At 48.5% G+C, this 22589-nt stretch overlaps 10 protein-coding genes across 10 annotated transcripts; 6 read left to right on the top strand and 4 right to left on the bottom strand.

The window, feature by feature from the left end:
• Positions 1-1008: 1008 nt before the first annotated feature.
• Positions 1009-1164, bottom strand: DEU56DRAFT_720080 (uncharacterized protein; the record flags this gene model as incomplete). The annotated part of the gene is made up of 1 exon (XM_041347672.1): positions 1009-1164. A coding segment is annotated over one exon (156 nt), but the record flags the coding sequence as incomplete, so codon positions are not given.
• Positions 1165-1326: 162 nt separating this feature from the next.
• DEU56DRAFT_746660 (uncharacterized protein) lies at positions 1327-2059 on the bottom strand (the record flags this gene model as incomplete). Its single annotated transcript, XM_041349218.1, has 2 exons — positions 1327-1925; positions 1972-2059. Coding segments are annotated over 2 exons (687 nt in total), but the record flags the coding sequence as incomplete, so codon positions are not given.
• Positions 2060-3142: 1083 nt separating this feature from the next.
• On the bottom strand, positions 3143-3898 carry DEU56DRAFT_873787 (uncharacterized protein; the record flags this gene model as incomplete). Its single annotated transcript, XM_041355887.1, has 3 exons — positions 3143-3366; positions 3420-3786; positions 3845-3898. The coding sequence occupies 3 exons, from the start codon at positions 3896-3898 to the stop codon at positions 3143-3145; spliced, it is 645 nt and encodes a 214-aa protein (XP_041202875.1).
• A 1695-nt stretch (positions 3899-5593) lies between these two features.
• Positions 5594-6396, top strand: DEU56DRAFT_760704 (uncharacterized protein; the record flags this gene model as incomplete). The annotated part of the gene is made up of 5 exons (XM_041350458.1): positions 5594-5643; positions 5726-5817; positions 5936-6032; positions 6102-6255; positions 6328-6396. 5 exons carry the CDS (start codon positions 5594-5596, stop codon positions 6394-6396), a joined length of 462 nt encoding a protein of 153 aa, XP_041202874.1.
• A 762-nt stretch (positions 6397-7158) lies between these two features.
• DEU56DRAFT_918213 (uncharacterized protein) lies at positions 7159-7811 on the bottom strand (the record flags this gene model as incomplete). The annotated part of the gene is made up of 2 exons (XM_041358086.1): positions 7159-7383; positions 7440-7811. 2 exons carry the CDS (start codon positions 7809-7811, stop codon positions 7159-7161), a joined length of 597 nt encoding a protein of 198 aa, XP_041202873.1.
• Positions 7812-8477: 666 nt separating this feature from the next.
• Positions 8478-8645, top strand: DEU56DRAFT_719044 (uncharacterized protein; the record flags this gene model as incomplete). The annotated part of the gene is made up of 1 exon (XM_041347653.1): positions 8478-8645. A coding segment is annotated over one exon (168 nt), but the record flags the coding sequence as incomplete, so codon positions are not given.
• Positions 8646-8669: 24 nt separating this feature from the next.
• On the top strand, positions 8670-8834 carry DEU56DRAFT_746691 (uncharacterized protein; the record flags this gene model as incomplete). Its single annotated transcript, XM_041349222.1, has 1 exon — positions 8670-8834. A coding segment is annotated over one exon (165 nt), but the record flags the coding sequence as incomplete, so codon positions are not given.
• A 3596-nt stretch (positions 8835-12430) lies between these two features.
• DEU56DRAFT_715617 (uncharacterized protein) lies at positions 12431-12622 on the top strand (the record flags this gene model as incomplete). The annotated part of the gene is made up of 1 exon (XM_041347584.1): positions 12431-12622. A coding segment is annotated over one exon (192 nt), but the record flags the coding sequence as incomplete, so codon positions are not given.
• A 173-nt stretch (positions 12623-12795) lies between these two features.
• On the top strand, positions 12796-13911 carry DEU56DRAFT_746639 (uncharacterized protein; the record flags this gene model as incomplete). The annotated part of the gene is made up of 2 exons (XM_041349214.1): positions 12796-13076; positions 13146-13911. Coding segments are annotated over 2 exons (1047 nt in total), but the record flags the coding sequence as incomplete, so codon positions are not given.
• A 5170-nt stretch (positions 13912-19081) lies between these two features.
• Positions 19082-21486, top strand: DEU56DRAFT_760701 (uncharacterized protein; the record flags this gene model as incomplete). Its single annotated transcript, XM_041350457.1, has 13 exons — positions 19082-19226; positions 19277-19305; positions 19364-19394; positions 19537-19613; positions 19744-19759; positions 19782-19829; positions 20152-20250; positions 20338-20403; positions 20457-20500; positions 20561-20586; positions 20652-20781; positions 20852-20966; positions 21260-21486. 13 exons carry the CDS (start codon positions 19082-19084, stop codon positions 21484-21486), a joined length of 1053 nt encoding a protein of 350 aa, XP_041202868.1.
• Positions 21487-22589: the final 1103 nt, after the last annotated feature.

Genomic DNA, 22589 nt, shown 5'->3' with positions numbered 1-22589 from the left:
GAAGTTGTGGCCTGAGCAATGGCACCAAGAGTTAGACTTGGGTGCCGGTATTGAAGTGAGAAATAAGATTCAGTTAAAGATCCAGCGCGGATCACTTACTCTTTTGCTGAAGATGAGGCGGTATCTTCACAGCTGTCCAACAACCATTGAAAAGCTCATCGCGAACCCCAGGTAAGACTTGATCTTGGAGTATCTTGGAGATTCCAGTGATAGCGTCTGCAATAGCAGGAACAGGTGGATGGGATGAAGTAGCGAGCAGTGTGATATCCGGTGATTGAACAGTGAGAACGTCTTGTGGCTTGCCTCGCTTTCCTTATGAATATGAATTCTTTTAGGTGGTGGGTATGCGAAGTCAAATGTCGCATGAAATTGGATTGCGAGGTAGTCGCGCTAGCTTTGCATAAGAATTGTGATGATTATGTAGAAAAAAATGACTTACCAATAAGCTTGTGTCGTCGTTAGAGAAAGCAAGATCTAAGTATTGTAGCCGATGAATTGGTCGAGGCAGACAACCATCTTGGCTTTGATTCGCAGCCTGAGTATGAGTATCAAGCATTTGGAAGTTAGTAGTACCTGCGAGACCTCGTGAGACTCAAACATCCTCGCCTTCCATCTTTTTGTACGTGATAATAGCGCCGACAATCCTTGAGATCTATAGATCGTCGTAAACATACTTTTCACGTCATACAACACGAAGAGCAGATAAGCCTTGTTAATTGTGTTGTTAGCTACTGTGATGAAAGTACAATTGACCTGTAAGTACAAGTATGATGAATATTGGTATTGTGAGAATGAATCAAGAAGCTCTATACGTTGCGATACTCTTTACATGTAAGTACAAGTGTGATGGTATTGTGAGAACGAATCGAGAAGCTCTATATACATTGCGATACTCTGTAAGTACAAGTGTGATGGTATTGTGAGAACGAATTGAGAAGCTCTATATACGTTGTGATACTCTGTAAGTATTACAAGTGTGATGGTATTGTGAGAACAGATCGAGAAGCTCTATACGTTGCGATACTCGAAGGCAGGGCTTCCAGGTTTGGAGGACTCTACGATAGTGTGCGTGAAACCAGGACCCTCTCTTTGCAAAACCTCCTCAACAGAGAAGACTTCCACATCTTCCAAACTCAAAGACTTTTGGAGATACGGCAGTAACTCCTTCGTAATGGTCATATGTCTTTACCTTGAACGCCTGGATGAATGGCATAGCGCGCTTTACATAGAACATTATATCTAAAAACCATACACCAAGTGTCACACCTTCAGAAACCAATCGAGTTCTTGTACATTGTCAAAGCAACATCATGCTACAACTAGACATCACTGTGAAATCTGCTGAATACAGGACTCAAACCGTGCCGACGCCTCGCCTTCTAACATTGGATCATATTCCTCCTCATTCTCACTGCCAGCGACCACTGTGTTCACTTGCAAGGGGATAGAACCGGTGTAACCTGGTAAGCTATATATGTGTGCAAGGCAGTTGCGATGCACATCGTTAATCCGGTGTTGACGATGGTACAGTAACCACAACTCCGCAGCAAGTCGCGTATCCGTCGAATCGAGTTCTGTAGCCGCCCGTTCAATATCAGAATCCTCCATGTCAACCCATGCCTGCAGGCGTTGTATTTCAACATTCAGTCGAGTTATTTCTTCCTGCGCGCGAATGATTTTGAAATACTTATTCGTCATCTCGTGATGGATGCCTTTGCTCCATGGCTTTGCAAGTATGTCATGGCGTGAGCACTTGAGAATCTCGAACTCACCGAGAGCCACACAAGACATGACCTCACTGTATTGAAGGGTAGGCCGTTGGGGGTTTTGAGGGAGAGCGAGCTTGTTGTATTTGTCGAGCGCTGATCGGATCGCACCAGAACACTTCATGATGGCTTTGGAGATCTGTTTCCGAAGTTTGTAGCCTAGAATCACATGAGTGGCAAAATATACATGAAGACTGATAGATACCTGTGGATGCAAGATTTGCCTTAGATAGCTCGAACATGCGTTGCACAACGAGACCTTCAAGATCTTTGATAGCACGAATAAATTGATGCTTTCAGCTGTATTCCAGTGTTTTGATATACTCCTGAGACTGAGGGGACCATCGTGTGACTACACTCATTCGATCTTCGATATCCTCGACAACACTTATCTGGACTTGCAGGCGTCGCTCGGCAGCACGTCGAGCTGCATGTCCTTGCTTTGTCGCATGCAAAGTGTCTTGACTAAGGCCCGAGTCTTGCGTAAATGAAGAGGGCGTTGTGGGTGAGGAAATAGAGATGCGAACTCCGGGGAGTCACAAGAATATCTACCTCGAGAGGCGAGCTAGTAGAATCGTCCCTTAGGGGATGCTACTGAGTCAATCTCCCTAAATAATGAGAGGGATCAAGAGAAAGGCTCAAGTTGGAAAGTGCGCGAAGGTGCAAGGCTGATGTGATGAACACGCGGAACGCGTGTGGTACGTGCGCGATAGGAGAAGAGTGGCGGAGGATAGTAGGAACTCTCCTTGGATGGGGAACGAGGCTTCACAAGACAAAGAAGAAGATAGACAAAAGCTGTAATGATATTAGCGCTCTAAGCGCGACTAGACAGAAAACTGATAGTGAGTCCAAGTAAGGGAAAAGTAAGTAAGTCCGAAATCCTCTGAGTCTACTAGATATGTAAGTCGCTACGCGCGCTCTCAGGGTAATGAAACGTAAGGGAAGCGGATAGGCTGTGCGGAAGCGCGTAAGGAAGCGGATAAGTATGTAACACTATGTAAAAGACCCTGGATGTGGTCAGAGACGGAGATGACAGTGAGAGTACGCACCAATGGTACCGGACATACAGGACAGGACATGGGAGGGTATACCAAACTTAGCGCTGGGCTGCGGAAGGGTGCGCAATGTCGCGGGTCGTCGCGCATGTTGCGGAAGGTTGCGGAACACTGTGGAGGGTCGCGCGTGTAGTGTGCGTCTCTATAGAACTATGCATGTGTTGGGATAGGGATGAGGTCGATGTACAAATGAGGGGATACGAGCCTGTAGAGATATTACTCTCTACAGCGTGTATGACATAAATTGACTGTTATGTGAAGCTTCAAAAGCGGCCCTGGAACACATTCATGATTTATCATGCAAAGTTAAAAAAAAATGACTCACTGGCACTTCTCGAGCTTCTCGAGCGCTTCAACATACTCGACTGCAGTAGCATCCTGTGCAGGCTCTACGGCCACAGCTTCCAGATAAGCGAATTCTTCCGCAATCCAACTTTCAAAATCAAGTCCCTCCCCGGGGAATGTTGCGCGATAAGCTTCGAGTTCCTTGGTGTAGTCGGAAATCACAGTTAGTGCTTGCTTGTAATTATTCAGAATAAACCGGCCTAAATCAAATGATTGAATGACCCGAAATTATCATACTAAGTGGCGCACTTACTAAGTTCAAGGTACTTATCGATATCCCACTGGTCGAAATGAAGCTCCAGGAACTGAACGTAATGGAAATGCGAAGCATGACATATAAGTGGCGCTGCAGCGTTAGAGGCTGCGAACACACACTCGCATGTTTCCAAGTCCTCGAGCCCAAATCCATGAAGGTAAAGAGGGTGATGTTGCAGCTGGCACTTGCGATTGTGCGCGTGGCCATGAAATGTGTTGACAGCAAGGATAAGATGATGATCAGCAGCTTTCTCTCGAATCGAGCTTGCAGCAACCGTTTTCCTGAGACTACATCCGATGTTGCTACCAATGCCAAGGTGGTCGCCAAACACGTCAATTAGTTTATTAATTGTTGCCAGTGGGTACTTTGCCCTAGTAGAAGCAATGAAGACTTGATAACGTAAATAAAAACAAAAAACGTACAGCTCTCCACTGCGCCTCATTTCTGTAAGAGTCTGAATAATTCCATGGCGACATGCAGATAAAAATATTCCCGTCTGCTCGAATACGCGGACGGTGTTCTCGCTCCCAGACGCAGAATTTGCTGCTTGCCAATTATCTGTGCAAGTAAGAGAATCGTTCAGTTGGTTGGGCTGATTGGCAGCGCTCCATTCACCAGGACGTAAGTGTACGTCATCTTTAAATCTATCCACATCAGAAGACACGATCATATACCTACTTGGATAAACTCGGCGGTCAGTGAAGCCTACATTATCCATTCGTTTCGCAGAATTGTTGCCGTCCACAGCCCTGAGAGATGCAGGAAATAAGGCAACTTCGTCAGGTTGCTGTCAAACGAATTCAGATATGAAAAAGAGGGCGCTCATACTATTCACCTTGAAGGTACATGCAGGGCAGCTGTTGTGAAGCTGCCAGTCAGGGTCAGATCGGCCAAGCGCCACATCAATGCGTGATTGGACCTCGCGAATGATAGCAAGATAGACATCGAAAGCAATTGCAAATTGTTCACGGAATGATTTGATATATGTGACCTAAACTGAACAGTGAGCCGATATAGTATCATAATCAGGAGTGGTGTGACGTACATTGTGTAATGCACATAATACTTTCGCGAAGGCCTGGATACTGAATGATGACTGTCAACAATGTCGAAGCTGATGGTAAAGTTCGAGACATTGTAGAGTGATCGCAACTGTTGGGAGTCATAGGAGAGCACCCGAGGAGGCCAACTTGCAATAATGCTATATTGGCTGTTTCCTCGTGATTTTGCGCAATCTCACAAACTGGATGATAATCTATACTGTGTAAGACCTATTGATCATAATGAGATAACTTGGAGTACATACCAAACACATCAATCTGTCTGACGTGGAAGTGGTGTACTGGTTGACGGCCCTCTGCATTTGTGTTGTTGCGAGGGCCATGTTTCCAATGAAGATAGGCATCCGCGAGCTCTCGTATCTGAGCACTCCAGGCTGCATGCATATTTGCATTGCGTACCTCCCGTGTGCGCTGGTCGTTACGGCGTCGATTACAGCTGTAAAAAAACAAGTGTGATGATCTGAAATCAACTGTAGAATATTACTTACCTGGCGTTCAATCGCAGGAGTCCATATGAAGAGAAAAGATTCTCTTCAGTTGATCGGAGTGGTCTGGCCCCACTGCTATCGCTCCTGGTACTGGTATCGCTGTCATAGTCTTCGAAATTGTGCGCCGTCAAATCAAAATTGTCCTGTAAGGTGTCATGGAAGTTGTCGGCATCAAACACAGTTCCTGTTTCAATAGCAGCCTCAGCAGCAAGAAAAATGCGCTGATCTGGAGACAGGTGAGGGGAAGAAAGTAAATGCAAGGACAAGGACAAGGACCAAGAGTACGGCTTACCACAGGCTTGTTGTTCTCTCAAGTGTTCAGCTTCAAGGCGATCACGGCGAATACGAATGAGTCCGGCTGAAGAAGTACGTGGACCAGAGCTACGGAGGACTGTCATAGTCACACGGCGCGATGTCGAACGGAAAGTGGGCTGCTTCCCCATCGTCGACGGTGGGGTGGAGATGACTAGGAAAAAGCTTAGTAAGCTTGCCCCAGAACATGAACATACCTTACATTACATAGACCGTTATAAATGTAAATTAATGCCGGATATTGCTGGTGGAGATAAGGTAGACAGGCTCCCATGCACAGAGGCAAAAAGCGCTTGAAAAAGGCATAAATATGAGCCATATAAGTGAGCTCATCGTCGTCGACGATGAGCTCGCATGTTGGTAGGTCATGGGAGACAGTGTGGAGAACTGACAGGAATTGCCGGCTGCTGATTAGTACATAAGCATAATAATCGCCACCCAGCTATACACCGGGTATAGCTGGGTATATAGCCGGCAAGAAAATACCTTACAAGTCACTGGTAAATGCTGCGGAAATCGCTGAAGTCTTGTGTGGTAGGCTTTTCCCTCTAATTAGGAATGTTGTAGCATATGTGCTAATATTACTAAGTAGTAACATAAGCGGTGACGGTCAGGTGACTCAGATGTCCTTTCAACTTACTCGATGATGAAGATGATCCCCCTCAGAAGAAACCCTTGGGATGGCTGAAGAAAAGTCATCCAGAACCTGCCGGTGATTTGGGGAGAGAGACAAGAGGGCAGCCAATAATGTATGCACTTTCGTTTTTACAACTATATTGTTTCTGATGATTACAGCAGTCCTCTCTCTCGCCTTCAAGTAATGCATCTCATGGACCATTCTCGCGGTTGGTTCCCAAGTTACTCAGCAGGGCGAACAACCATTCTGCTCAAAGCGCTCGACAGTCTCCGAACCTTGAACTTACAACTGCAACTTTCAATGCGCAGGATCTCCTATGCTCTCAGACAAGCCAGGTATGTGCAACTCTCGGTACGTTCTGTGTGTGATCTAACTGCCATAGGATCCTTCACCCATCGCTTCATCAGGAAAACACTCCCCAGACAAATTTACAGAAAAATGCTACATTAGAACTGATCCTGCATCATTATGTCTAAATTTTACAAATTCAAGTTTTAGCAAGATTAGTTCGGTTTTTTTTACCCCCTTATAAAAACACAAGAATTAGCAACTATTTTCAGGAATTCAAACACATTATCAGAACTTGTAGAATTGATTAGTTGATCTTAGATGTGGATTCCAACCGAATCAGACAGAATAAGACACAAGAACAAAATTAAATTTGATTAAAAATGGGTATATGGGCAGTAGGCTGATTTAAATAACAGCACGCGCTATGACCACCGGGAGACTATGTACCAGCTTCACAATTCCATATTGTACACCATGAAACGAGCGGGGGATGATTCAGTCTTCTTCCATATTGTCGAGGTCAAGTAACTCGAATGCTTCAAGCTCAGCACCATGGCCACTGGCAGTGGCGCCACTGTATCGCATAGACCAACATAGTAGAAGTCAACACCCTGCCAGCAGCGTCAATATACAAATCGAAGCGGCGGCACCACGCACACCAGCGAACTTAAAACTTACTGTACAGCTTCATAAACATCGGCCATCAAGTGGTGAAACTTCCCAGGTGCGTTAAACCTTGAAAAAAACGAGTCAGTGCCGCTCAATGACCTAGGGGAATGGACATTACTGATGTCGCGACCAGTGCCAGCAATGGGACAAGGGCGCGGACCTTGTCGACATGGCTTGCGAGGCTGGCTTGGGTCTCATATAACTCTGAGCACAGCTCGAAGAAGGATCAAGACACTCACATCCTGCGAAGAGTGGGCAACGACATGGATCAGCATAGCTCAAGCTCGAAGGAGGATAAAGATAGTCGCATACTGCGAAGAGTGGGCAACGACTTGAGTCAACATGGCCCGAGCTCGAAGGAGAAAGGTCAGGGTGCTCTGGGGGAGGTGCAGGGGTGCTGGGTTTGCGGGCGTGGCAGATGCGGGTGTGGGTGCAGAGGTGGTCGAGGCTTGTTGTGAACGCATGGGAGGGAGCAATTGGGTGAAGTGTGGTAGGTTTTGGGGCTATGGGGAAGGGAGATAGTCAGTATGTAGGAATAAAGAGAGTGGCGGGAATAGACCACCGAGCGTGTCGTGAATGTATTGAAGAGCTCATAGTTCTGCGCCAGTGTCACGGCTCTTCTGGAGTTCACCTGGATGTCGGGAGGAAGAGAGGCGGATGTTGGGATGGCCTCTACGTGGACAGCGAGATGTGCATCTTCGTCAGTGAATACACACATGACGCGGGCAGCAACTTTGTGGTGGATGGTGGTCTTGTTGTCTTCACCGATAATGTCGATACCGAATTCCTGCAGGGGGGTTGGATGGCTCAGACGGAGGGAAATGGGACAGACATACCAGAGCTCGCGGCTGCCAGCGCCTCCACTGATACGCGTTGTGTCAGGGAAATTCGTCAGCTGCGCAGGTGGAATAGGTTGTGATGTTGAGGGCATTGGGGGCAATGCACCATTCTGTTGAGAAGATTGTGGAGTGATGGCGGCGACGGCTGCAGCAGCACAGACATCTAAGTGAGTTATGGTGTGAAGGACATTGGAGGGACACGCAAATATTTCTGTTGAATTCAACCGTGGGAGCTTTTCCACGATTAGTCAACATTGACTGTTTACACAAACAACTCTAAGTTCACTGTGTACATACAGTACTTACTGTAGTACCATTTCTACGAGTACTAGTGCTGTGTTTCCACTCGTTCACGCTCACCTGTCCTGTGCTTGTCCATGCGCTTGTCTGCACCTCCCGCCAGTAATTGCTTCAGGGTATCTTTACAGGTAAGTACTCCAAGTTTATATCTTAACCAATACTTGCAATTTACATCTACAGTAACTCAGGCCGCGGCTCAGGCCACCGCTGGTGACACTCACAGTGGTGAGGACTGAGCGCAGAACGGATCCGCCGTTCCCATTCCCTCCTTCCACTCTCATCCATCATCTGTACTTGTCTGAGCCACGTCAGCAGTTGCTGACGTGAATTGGGCATTTATGTCGCCTTGTTGCTCGCCGATCCGATACAGCTCTGGTGAGGGTGGGTATGAATTCGAAGGATCTTCGAGGTGCGTTATCTGTCAGTCAGTGTTAGTTACTTACTTTGTATTGATCCTAGATTTCCGCGTCGGTCAAGTTCGAGTCATGTTCACCTTCCCACCAAAATCCATCCCACTGCTCTTCCCACCAACGGTCCATCTTCCTACTCACCTTGTGTATGTTGAATGGTTTACACCATTTCCGCCAGCTCCAGACCGCAATAGCGGGCTATATAAGCTCTCGTGATCACAGCGCGGAGGTGATACTGTGGCTAGTATTGTGCCAATAGCAAATATCGAGCGCAGTGTTCATCTTATTCCGAGGTTTGGTGTTATAGCCCCACGAGAGTGGACGAGTGATACAGTGCTTGAGGACTGTGATACCTTCTGGTTGAACTCGTACATAGATAGATATACTTTTTCAATGTTCAGATAATTCTCAATAATTCTTGCCATGTTCGAAAAAAAACTCGTCTAACATTATCATCTTTAGCTACTTTGTAGATAAACAGCTGTGATTATGCTAATGTTACTATTTTATATGAATTCTGCCTAATTTGCCTTGGGAGGGTTTTCCTGATGTTCCACTTCTGAACCGAATTTTGACCAGTCCTCCAATGCAGATATTGCGAAGGTGAGTTCGAGCAGCATTGTTTCTCTCTTTCAATAATGTACCAAGGCCCATCATCAGGCCGAATCGCCGCCTGATATGAGGCGTGTGACAGAAAAGCTCACGCATGCCCAAACAGGTGTCACAGGCATCAGCCATGTGAAAGGTGCCGGTTCCTGATGCACGGAAGGAACCGGCACCACACGTCCAGCTGAGCAGCAAGCTGCCTAGTCTCCTTCTCGTTTTTCTTCGTCGTTACATCCAATGTCCTGCTCGCTCGTTTACTCTCTCCTCGCTCACCGACATATTTTCAGATCATGACCCACAGCCATCTGGGTCTCGCCCTGCCACCATCAGGGTCAGGCAGTTCATCAGCACCACCCTCCAGCGCAGCTCCACATAGCAGCCTTGGTGGGCATCCTGCTCGTCCTCAGCTCTCTCAGCCATTACCATCCCCTCCTCAAACCCAGCTGCCAGAGCCTTCAACTGATCGTCAACGCTTGCAACCTCCTACAGTCCAGCAGCCAGTTGCTTCGTCTTCTCGCTATCAACCATCTTCATCTGCGACGCCTACCTCTAATACGCCTGGAGCTCCCTCCATCACCACACCAAACCGAATTGCCCCCAGCCGTTGCTCCTGGGTCACGCCCCTCAAGCACTATTCGGCCCAATGCTCCTCAACCGGTTGCCAAACCGCCAATTGGTGGCCAGCAGCAACCTCTCGCTGCTACCGGCCACATCCAACCTGTTGCAGCTCAACCAGCTGCTCAAGTTGCTGCTCAACCAAACCCAGATGCACTTAACCACTTGGCTGAACGGGCGGCTATTCAAGCCAGGCTACGCGAGTTGGACGCTGAGGAAGCCAATGGTGCACACCATCCTGCCCAGGCTCCTCTCGATCCACTGCCAGCCCTGTTCGCTGACCCAGCAACAGTCGACCGAGCACGTGCGGCAGCAGCAGCCTTGCAGTTAGATGCAAAGAAAGTACCTTTACCAGAGCTGATTCCTGGTTTTAAAGTCAACCCTCTTGATGCCAGTGAGTATATGGTGTCTCACTTCATCATACATACACCGTTGTGCACCTGTCGCAGGTAGCTCATCGTCGTGAACTTCGATTCATGGGATCCACATTGATCCCAGCGAGTTTCGTTATACTTGTGTCTTTCAATAAAATTTACATTGTCAAAGCATTTATACTCATTGACATGCCCACAGTCATTCTCCCCAAGGTAGACGAAGCTGTGCAACAATACAAATACGTCCCTTATATTTCGGTCACACCGGCAGCTCGTCTTCATGCCTTTTGCAGCAGCGAAGAAGCCTTTTCGTTTAACTCCCAAGGCATTCTTATGGCCAAAGGTTTAGACCGCAGTAGGGAACGAACTATCAGATTCCATGAGTGGTTAACAGCTTCCAGAATTGTGGAGGAGCGTGTCGCATTTCATCACGGTGCCAGCAGGAGTGCTGCATTTGCCTCACACCATAGGGTCGTATCAGATCTCGCATCGTCCCACGGTTGGGATATAGCACAGGAATACGACATTTCGCAGAGGGAACTCGCAGCGCAGAACCCTGCACACGACCTGACGGGTTTAGATCTGAGTGCCCTCACCTTGGTCACCACGCAAGCTGCAGCCCGCATGTCTTTAGCAGCACCACAGGCCTCCATTGTGCACCCTTCGTCGCCATCCAAGCGCTCAGCGCTGCCAGAATTTTCATCTGCAGTTTCGCAAACTCCTCGCAAGAGAGCTCGTCTTCATTGCTTTCGATGTGGGCACTCCGGTCACCTGCCTGGAGACTGCAGTGCCGAATCCACCTCCGCAGGCAAATCACTTGCGCCGCTCGCAACATCAGTGAAGAGCCATCACGCTCTCACAGCGCCCAATGGCAAACACTTCTGCTTCAACTGGGCCAAGTCCGCTGCCTGTTCTTTCGGCACCAACTGCACCAACTTCCACGGGTGTAGTATCTGTGGTGATCCAGGGCATGGAGCCGGTACCTGCAACCAGCGAGCCTGACCCTCACACAGTAATCACCCCGCTAATAGCAGATCGTGTTGAAGATCTTCTTTGTAAATATGGAATATTGAATGACTGGACGCACATACTCTCCGGGATCCGATGCGGTTTTGATGTTGGAATTCGCAACAAACCACTGATGACTCATTTATTTCGAGAATCATACCTCTTCCCAACTACATCCTTCCTTCATCGACTCTTACATAGCTGGCGAGCAAGACGCCGGTCGTTACTCGCGTGGATACTCTCCAGACGAACTCGAACTTCTAATCGGGCCATTTCTATCCTCGCCTCTAGGCCTAGTACCGAAACCTCACTCCAGCAAGTTTCGCCTGGTCCAGGATTTATCGTACCCCCAAAACGATCCTTTGCTGGCTTCCGTCAATGCTGGGATCAGAGCCGACGATTTCCCCACGATATGGGATTCATTCGACAGCACAGCAGAGCTAATTCTTTCCTTACCACCCGGCTGCTTAGCAGCGACGTTCGACATATCGGCAGCATACCGCATCACCCCTGTTCGACCTTGCCAGCAGAACTCCTTGTGTGTGTTTTGGCGAGGAGTGGTGTATGTGGACAGAGCCCTCATGTTCGGTTTGACATCGAGCGCGGGGGTCTTTGGATCCGTTGCCGACATGTTAGTTGCTATATACAGCCGTGCTGGCTTCGACCTCATTCGCAAATGGGTGGACGACTTTCTAGTCATCCGTCTCCCAAACCAGTCTTGGTCGGAGGCCGACTTTATGGCCCTCACTGCCTTCTGTGGCGTTCCGTGGAGTCTCGAGAAGCTTCGCCGGCTGGCAGCCATACAGCATTACATAGGGTTCGATTGGAACCTCGACAAGAAAACAGTCGCCATCCCAGCCGAGAAGCTCACCAAAACTCAAGCACTGGTAGCCTCTTGGCTCGAACACGGTGCAAAATTCTCCATGGAGGATGCAAACAGCCTACATGGCAAACTCGTCTACATCTCTTGCGTTTTCCCCATGATCCGCCCTTTCTTGCGGGCATTATCCATATTCGCACCATCCTTCCGCTCTCCACGGGCTCGTCTATTTCCCTCGCCAGGTCTAGTCAAGGACCTTCGGTGGGTTGCCGATCTATTACAGCTTCTGCCGAACGAGACCCACCTTCGTTCCTCGTCCCCCCTCGATATTGGCTGGTGGGGAGATGCCAGCACTTCGTTTGGTGTCGGTGTGGTTGTCGGCCAGTTTTGGGCAGCTTGGCGCTGGGCACCAGGTTTTCGAGTAGGCCCACGTCTTGCCTTCGACATCGAATGGGCGGAGGCCGTCGCTGTGGAATTAGGGCTTCGTCTCGCGTTGCACCTCAGTTAGTTGCTGATATTTTTCTGACCCATTCCCTCGCTCATTACTAGCTGCAGACTTGTTGAATCATGTCGGCCCCCACAAACATGTATTCCTGGTTCGTTCAGACAACACGGGAATCGTCGCCGTAACCAACAAAGGTCGATCACGGAGCAACACTACCAACATCATCCTCAAGCACATCTTCGCGCTGCAAGCACAACACGATATTCGCATTCGCACAGAGTATGTACCCAGTCGAGAAAACATCGCAGACGCACTTTCCCGTGGCGATATAGCAACATTTTTAGCAGGTTTCCCTCTTGTGGCCCAGAAAGCCTCTTTCCCCTTACCAGAGCACCTAGCAGACAAACTGACATCATTGTAGCATCTGCTCGCATACCTTCCTTTCCCATCACTAGTGCCCTTCCTCCAGCGCCACCTGCTTCGTCTCGGGCCCTAAGCCTCAACCCTTCCCCTTTCCGTCCCCACTGCCGTGCAGATGAACACTTGTTCCTATGGCGGGGGCCAAACACTCCACCACCCACTACAATTGCCCATCCAATCATCAAGCATATAGCAAGCTTGGCTTCTAGAGCCTCTCTTCGTGATACTGCTAGCTATGGTGCTGGCCTCCGCAAGTTCCATTTATTTTGTGATATATTTTCGGTACCAGAACATGATCGCCTCCCAGCCTCTTTCGAACTTCTGCATTCGTTCGCACTGTGGGCAGTATCTGATCCCTCGTCAATCGATCTTGCCCTTGGTACACTAACATCAATCTCTTTCGAACCCGTTTCAGTTGGTGTCACGAGAAAGTACCTCGCTGCAGTTCGTGCCTGGCACATTGTGCATGGCTGGCACCCCCCGTTATCAGAGGACAACCACGCGAGGATCAATTGGTCACTCCGAGGTTTAGACAACCTACTCAGCTCTCGTCGCCGTCCCCTCTGCCCGCCCGTTACCCTTAACATGCTACATGCACTCAAGGCCACCTTGTCCCTCACAGAGCCCTTCGATGCTTGCATTTGGGTGATGGCGAGTTGTGGCTTCTTCGGCATGATGCGCTTCGGTGAGGTATCAGTGGAATCGAGGGCAGCTTTCAAGCCCTCAAAGCACCTAACTCGCAAGGACGTCTGTTTAGGAACTGACCTCGTCGGGAAGGCTTACGCCCGTCTGGACCTACCCTCAGCCAAGACTGCCCGTCCAGGTGACACCCAGTCCGTCTTCCTCGTGGCTCAAGGCCCACTCTGCCCACTAGCTGCACTCCAGAACCTGGCTTCTGTTGTGCCCGCTCTCCCACACGACCCGTTATTTTCTTGGCGTGATCGCGCAGGTACCGTTCGTCCCATGGTAAAGCAGTGTGCGCTTGCACGCATCAACTGCATCACCACAGCATGGGGTTGGGGCACGGCCTTTGGACACTTGTTCCGCATAGGAGGGGCATCCTTCTACCTGGCCAAAAAGGTAGATCCAGAGATCGTACGCCTAGCCGGCCGTTGGCGCTTGTTGGCCTATGAAATGTACATTCGGGCCTTCGAGCAGGTGGCCACCCAGCACCTGGGTGACCTGGCATCATAGGGCTGCCTCACTGGTTGGGTTAGCTGGCTTATATCGCCGCAGTTTGGGTTCATCAGCCTATGGGTAAGCGGCAATCTTGCCAGCGTCCGAACCGAGCTAACACTCGGTCCCAGCCCAACCACTGATTGTCCGACATCATCGTTTTCTGCGTTAGACGAAGCTGGAATGTGAAAGGTGCCGGTTCCTGACACACGGAAGGAACCGGCACCACACGTCCAGCTGAGCGGCAAGCTGTCTAGTCTCCTTCTCGTTTTTCTTCGTTGTTACATCCAATGTCCCGCTTGCTTGTTTACTCTCTCCTCACTCACCAACATATTTTTACCCGCCCGCCACTCCCAAGTTTAATGTAGTCATGCCATAATATTTGCCATCGTGTATTAGCTTATATATAATTAACTACTGTACATAAATACCCACTATCAGCTTCATATATCAATGAATTGTCATATTATATAGTCGTTCAATCAGCCCGCATGTCGAGTTTCCCGCCCACCCAGCAGCAATCTCGCCAGCGTCCGAACCGAGCTAACGCTCGGTCCCAGCCCAACCACTGATTGTCCGACATCATCGTTTTCTGCGTCAGACGAAGCTGGACTATTCAAGAAATTGTTCAAAATATTGCTTCAGTGTCTGACAACCTACAATCCGTTCCTGATATGATCGACACATTTTCCAAAAATACTCGGACCATTGAAGATATTCAATTCCATTGCTAACGGGCTTGCAGATGTATGGGTGTCTATTTCATTTTCGTGTGCGACTGATCTTCGTGCATAGGTCCATCAATATGCAAAAGTGGTGTTGAGTATATTCACCTGCGCTTCCAAGGTGAGCTGGTTTTCCAATCATTACCTTTGCAGGTTGCTGATTTTATCAGCCATTACTCCGAGACGAAGAGTGCCTGTGAGTTGAACTGTTTCGTCTCTTGATACTCAATATTAATGTTGTCTCGTCGCACAGGGATAAGACTTGGCAAGCACATTTTCAACGAAACAGATGCCACGATCAAGAGCTGCAGTGATGTTCCTGACAGCCTCATGCAGCAATTCCAATTACGAGACCGAGCGGCCCGTGACACCGTTGTGATCGTGCACAATATGGGTAGGAGTCGTTTTCTAGGTCTCTCTGAGCCTTATCTCATGTTTCACTCCCCATGGCATAGCTGAGAGTCTGAGCGCGGACTTCGCTTCAACATCTGCAGTGTGCCGTTCCAATTGCTTTTCAGATCTTTGTAATTAGCGCCTGATCGACATTCTCGCATCCCAACCCCACCCCAATCATCAAGCACGCTTCTAACAAGGTATCCCATCTGCATCGTCCCGCACTTCACCTACTGACTTTCACCATGGATAACTTCTGCAGTCTTGCATTCAGTCACGGACCATGCGGAGAGACTTTATATGGGACGAGTCTCTTTGTGGATGTGTGGAAGAGATATTGATGGTGATGGTCTATCAAGAGATGCGGAGTGTCGGTGTGGTTCTGTGGTATCGATGTAGTTGGCTCACGCAGCTCGCGAGATATCAACAAGTACTGTTATCGCAAAGGTACGCTCAACGCAAGTTGTCCAGGTCTCTACCACCCATTGCAACAGCATCCGAATTCGTTCTCACTGCCTTATTCCACATTGAATCGCCGCACTCTTCCAATGAACTTCTCCATACCTGATCTGCTGGCGATTCCATGCGCCGCCACCTCTGGATATGATCCAAGACAAAAGAAGGTTTCGAACAACGATACAGTGGCTATTCTGATGATATTGAAACAAGTAAGGCCAGGTCATTCTTAGGTGCTGCACAGTGCCGGAACTGGTTGACTGATCAATAGAACACAGACACCATACCCACATCTAAACTCGCTACCGCTACGATTACAGGACGTCCCAAGGAACTCCAAGTGCCATTCATGTTCGACTTTGAACAGCAGATCATATTTGTTCATATAGCAGCGAGCCCATGCAAGAACCACTAACGCTGCAATCCTACCATCCACCAGCATACCTCATTACACCAATTACGCCTCACCACCAATGACTGACAGTACTCCTGCTGAGTATCCGCTATCACAATTCACCTCCCCACACAGCTTCTGCATTCTTGATTCGCTTCTTGAGAATGCCTCCAAGCATGTGAAAATGACTTTGGATGAGACAGGTCTGTTTGCGGATTATGTGTGGAAAAGTTGGAGTGGATTGATCATCGGTAGGAGTTCTGGGGTGCGTTCATATCCACCCACATACATACACAAGGCCACCTCAGGCAGCAGTTTTCGGAGGCAAAAGGTAGGCTTTCAGGCCGGGTTCCTATGTTATGGGAAACCGGCCTGAAAGGCCCATGATTCTCCAATGTAATTTAGGATCTGTTCTAAAAATAATATCATACCTTGTTGCCCTCCCGCCGGGCTGCTCGCGTGCTTTACCTCCAGGACCTGGATACCTCGCACTGCTCTTGAGCCCCAAGGACCTCCCCACCTCAACATGGATTTTTGCATACTATGTATTTTAATTAAGAAATAGAAATGTGCATGTTGTTTCCTACCTTCATCTCTATGGCTCCGCGCTCAGATACTCGTGCAGCGCAGCTCACTGTGTCTGGGCTGGGTGTTCAGTTTGTCAGTCCACAGAAACCAAGAGACAAACACAGAGCCCAGACATTGGTTGGACTCCCTGGGCACTCGCACCTTCCCGCTACGTTATACCTTCTGTGGTGCCCAGCGTTCACTAGCACCATTTCCACTATGAGTCCTGTGATGTAACAGGCAGGTGCTGTACCTCTACTAGTAGTGCATCCTCTCATACATCTGCACATCCGAGTCCTCTTGGACTTCCAGCACATCCTCTCGGACCTCCAGCACATCCTCTCGGACCTCCAGCACATCCTCTAGGACCTCCAGTACATCCTCTCAAACCTCCTGCACATCCGCTTGGACCTCCAGCACATCCGCTTGGACCTCCAGCACATCCTCTCAGACCTCCAGCGCATCCCTCTCATTCCTGCGCGCCCTTCTGTGCCTAAGTCCTTTTTTGATCTTCAAGTTATCTTCTAACTACCATGATGGTGCCTGCTATGTTCTACATGTGGCATCCAGCCAATGTCTGTGGGTTTCAACATCACTTTGTAAGTCCTAAAACTGTGCACGCCTGTCTTGGCCGACTGCTCATTCTGTTTCTCTTTCCTCGTTGTCATACTAAATTTAGCTTCATGCGGAATCTCAGGTGGATAGTTTGTATGGTTTGGGTTTGGGTACTATACGTGTGTCTATCAAATGTTCTTGCCGTTTTTGCTAACTGATATCTCTATCGATCGCACCGAGTCTCAAACCACTTCGGATCATTGTGTCGTTCATCCGCTGTTCCACTCGCAAGGACGACTTCCACCGTCCAGCTCTTCCTCAGCACCCAACCGCATCCACTACTCCCCCACTTATTCAACGGAAAACAACTGGACTGTCAATGACGTGGCCTATCCTTCTTCAACGCTAGTTTTGTGGAAGAAATTCCACTCAAGGCCGGCACCGAGCCAGCTCTTCCTCAGTACCCAACCACATCCACTACTCCCACACTTCTTCAACGATTGACAACCCATCGGTGTCGTGGCCTATCCTTCTTCAACACTGATTTTGTGGAAGAAATTCCACTCAAGGCCAGCACCCAGACAGTGTGCTGCTCTCCTGCATACTTCCAGCCCTTCAGCACACCCCCCAACACATCTCTCACATTCTCCCAATCCAACCACGCCCAACCACGCCCTACAGCACCCATACCCTGCGCCCTGACCATCTCAGTGATGATGACACTATGGCTGCGCTATTGTGTCCTCGTGCGGTGCGTCTCTCATTATTTTAGTAAGTTTTTCTACATATTTTCACCCATCCTTACTCAAAGTTGCCATTTGGTACCTTCTGTGAGCTACCAGCACGTTCGCCTGCTGGTATCATCCTGCACCCTCCTGCACCTGGAAGTTGTCGTCAGGCATCATCCTATCACTCCTCCACAACCCCAGTTTGATACCAAGTCCAATGCACAGTGCCTTGCCTGTATCATTTCTGTTTCCATCATGGCTGGTGAGCTATCCTTCTCAGTGCTCTCTCTGCTGGTCGCCTCATCTGTTCGCATCCAGTGCCCATTTGAGGGACGCGATGGTTATCGACGCTGAAGGCTTGAAGGTATCACGGCTGGTGCGTTGTCTCTTCTTGTGGATAACTCCCACAGCACCCATTGAAGCACCTTCACCGCACCTTGCTATCTTCCTGTCATCGCACAGTTGTGGACCTCTTCATCAATCACTGGCCATGCTCTTGCTCTCGTTGTGAAGAATGGGTAGGGTGGTATTATCTGTAGTAGTAGAATACACATTTTTGTTGATGAGCATGAACAACACCTCTGGTGTCGTCACCAATGCTTGGCTCCGAGTCGAAGACCTCAATCAGTCAAGATGCTGCTGATATATCTAACCTAATGTTATCCAACACAACATCAATCGAACAAGTACAAGATGATTGTGTTGGGTACGAGGCAGACTGGCAGCAGGAAGAAGTGGATGGACATGGTCAGCGGTAGTTAGAACACATCTTGCTGTGCGTGCATGCCGGAATACAGTTGGAAAGTTGCACAGAGGAGATAATAGTAGCTAGATAATAGTAAAATATGTACACAGACATAATCCATGTTCGTGACAGACAGCCAGAGGACATACATGAGTGAGATTATGAAGGGATTGAAGCGGGTCGAGACTTGAGCGAGTTATGGGAGTAAGTCGAGTTTCGGTCCTACTACATGACTACAGGATTGGTAGAATCTTGTAAAGTGAATGACCTTCCACACTGCACTTTTGTGCAAAGTGCAGCATTGTGGGTCATTTACCTTACAATAGTACTTAATGGTGGTCTTGTTATATGTAGAGACTGCTATGCTGTTATTTCGGACCACCCAAGATGCTGCTATCATCCACACACGGTCTACAATCAATGTTTTATGTTTTGGTTGGAGTTTTATTCATCATCTGATTGGCTACTTAAGCCTCTCAAGAGCATCTCACGAGCCTCCTCTTGAGAGTTGCGCAGTTCCGGACCCTTCTCATTGTGATTCTCATTGTGATCCTCTTGTGATTCCTCATATGATTCGCGATGTCGCGTCGCGCGTGTCACATGACCTTTGTGTACTACCATTACAATGGCAGTACTTCGACCTACTTCGACCATGCTCGATCACCTATCCTCACCCTCCTGCTACTCGCTTTCCAAGCAGGGCACCCACGCTGCTGAGGCTGTCGTCGACGAGGCCAATGTGCGGCCTCGAGGGTTACGCCAGTGCCATCGTTGGTCTTTGAGTGTCGACCTAATAATGAATTGACATGCTGCGCTTCAGTGACCCTGGCCCCGAACGAGAACGCCGATGTATGTGAGCGTGCAGCGCACTTCCACAGATGATGACACTTACTGCATGATTTGCCAGCAATGCCGAATGTTAATCAGTATTTACTCAGGTATGTGTATGGCAAATGTTACATACACGTCCTTGACAAGCGCTACTCTTTTCTCATAGCTTTCGCAGTGATATCACTCACTTGCTCTGAATGTATTTCTCGTTCCCTCATAACACATATGCTGCTGATTCGATTCATCCAGGTTTTTTTGTGCTCAGAACATATGCACTCTGGGGCAGCAGTAGGGTCGTGTTGGTAGCCATGCTGTCCACCCTTTTTGTGAGTTCCATCCTCTTACCACACCTGAGCTCATGGTTGACGAATTAATCAGGCTATCATTGTATTATTCATCGGTATTTGGTTTACTGCTATTGCCACGTCTCAATATTCTGTATGCATTCGACCTTAGGTTCGTGGGGGTCCCGGTGTGACATTACATAATGATAGGTTCGGATGTTCGTCTGGCTGAGGCCGGTGTGACAGAAATATTAATAGGTTCGCATTTACATGTTTTTGCTACAAAATACATACACACGCAAGGAAATTTCATGCAAAGAGATAGCTGTTTCAATATTCAAGGTAAATGAGGTAGAAAATAAGTAGAAAAACACAGTAAAATTACAATTTATGCCACCACCCATGAACAAAATGTCACACATTTAGGTTTGCTGCCATCAATTTGGTGTGACTGTCACACAAAATAGGTTCGGTTCGGGGGTTTGGGGACGCTGTGACGAACCTAAGGTCGAATGCATACAGTTGTTTGTACTCTCACCTCCCCCATTACTATTCACACATATTCTCTCCACTTTCACAGTTGCGACGAGCGAGATTCCTGGCATCACAGGCTGCTACCGGACCTCGAGCAGTGTCCAATTGTACTTGCCGTTTATTCTCTTATTTGTGTTTCAACTGGGTATGTCGCCCGGAGCATACATTACGCATGCGCGCTGACTGACGCTCTACAGGATTGGTCTCCCTAACACTAATATGTGCCATACAGAACTGGCGGTCAACCAGGTGCTCTATTCATGCCATCCTGATATATTCTACTATGCATGTGGTCTGTGTGAGTCAGTACTTACGTATGTGTCCGTGCTCATCTGATCATTGTTCCGAAAGTTCTTTCGGCCATGAATGTCCTTGTGCCAATGCTATTTTCCGACGTGTGTAAACCTCCCGATACCCTTCAATGTGATTAAATGATTGATGTTCCGCACACCCAGTCCCCATACCACTCCTTCCTCGAAGAGTACACACCTCCAACTTCCGTTGCAGATTCCTACTGACAACACCCCCAATCACGCATATGAACAGAAACGATGTCATTCATCCATCGAAAAGTATCATCTATGACTCGGATGCGGCGGAAGTTGTGGTTTTCTTTATGTCTCAAGAAGTTGACATCTATACCGATCTGCAAACTGTGGAGTTTGTGCATGCCTTGGTGAGTGATTATTGATTACTGTTCATTTGTCGTGTGATGCCTCACATTATCTTTTCCTGGATTATTACAGACCATCTATCACTTACGCATGGATGGTTTGAGGTACAGTTTCACAGTGAACACCTTAGTCCTTCATGGACTCTCATACAACCTCTCTCGCTCGCTCCACCTCAAGTTCGTAAATAGTCAGCATCATGAAGAATCCGAGCCTTACCTTCGCCATATTTTGTGCCGCAGTCCACCATCAAAGCCATGTAGCCTCAGTACATGAAAGCAAGCTCCCGTGATGTTGAGCAGTCACCAGGATGTGGTCGGCCACGTATGGCGGTCAAGACCGGTGCCTCCGAACCATGGGTAGACACATGTTGAAGGCTTGAGCTGGTGGAGAGTGCCATATGGCAACCTGAGGTGCGGTTCTTCACAATTTTCTCACAACACAACATGGCAGAAATGCTCTTGACATCCGGTTAAATGACAGGACACCAAATGAGTTTGCTCTTGACAATACTGAAAGGCGATGATCAAGACAACGAGGAGCTGGATAGCATGAAATTCGAAGGTGTGCGTCTGCTTATGGCGCTTCGTGTTCATGGAGGACAACATCTGTTGCGCAAGGAGAAAGCAGCACTACACGTATATGATGCGATCTTCGAGCGACACTTGGTCAAGTGCCCCGTCAACCAGGGTATGCAACACCCGGCTTAAAATTATTCAAATACTGTGGTCGAACCTGGTTTGAACACGAACCGAACCTCCCAAGCGAACACATCTCATTCTTGGGATCATTCATCTCACGCATCTGTTTCTTGTTTTCTTGGAGTGCTCCCGCCTGCTGCGCTCATGATTTGTCTCTCCATGTCCTGTATTCGAGTATTCGAGTACTTGTAGTGTCAAATACAAAGTTTTCACTGTGTTCCATGTAGTGTTGCGGAAGTCCGGTTCGGTCCAGTTCAACAAGAAATTTTGCGAACGCTGAACCGGACCTCGCATTCGGTTCAATCATTTTGCTGAACGCTGAACCGGACACCGTGAACACGTTCACGGCGTCCGGTTCACGTCCGGTTCAGTGTTCGAACGTCGAATGCATTGTAAATTTACTCGATTGTACTATAACTAGTAGTAAGGAGTACTGGTACACTACTATGAAGCAAGACCAAGTGAAACTAATGCAAAGCAAAACTAAAGATCAGTAAGGACAACAGAAAGGTCATTTTCAGTTACATGAGCAAGGGGCTCAACACGAGTGGCAGCCTCAGCTGCAGCCTGGATATGCCTGTTGTGATAAGCACTCTTTAACAATTGGAGCGCCTCGAAGATATCGGGCGTGAGCCGGTTGTGTCAACTCTGATCTGTGATGCTGCCGCTTGAAAAGGCCCGTTCTGATGGAGTGGCAGAACCTTGAATTGCAAGGTAATCTCTTGCCATGCGGGAGAGTGTTGGGTATGCCACAGAATGATGCTGGTAGGTGCGTCAGTAAATAACTACCAGTTGATACAATGGATATAACTTACCCCCCACCAATGGACAACATCTCCCACATCTTCCAATGGAGCCGTCAAATATGTGGCGAGTTCTTGACGAGGATTTGTAATGCAGTGTTCGGATGATCAACGAGCGAGAATTGTTGAGCGCATCCACGAGTGGCCGTATTGCGTAGGCCTGGACTTAGAGGATGATGTTGTAGGTGTTGGCTGACATGCATCCGCAACAGGAATGTTTGTTGGGGTCAACAAGCTTGGGTGCAGGGCGTGGGACACGAGTCGAGCGCCGTGCAGCGGGAAGCACTGGCAGTGGAGTATCGTCGTCGG

Source organism: Suillus clintonianus (assembly GCF_016758775.1).
Source record: "Suillus clintonianus strain FC179 chromosome Unknown DEU56scaffold_126, whole genome shotgun sequence".
NCBI lineage: Eukaryota > Fungi > Basidiomycota > Agaricomycetes > Boletales > Suillaceae > Suillus > Suillus clintonianus.
This window is presented reverse-complemented; position numbering and strand designations above follow the sequence as displayed.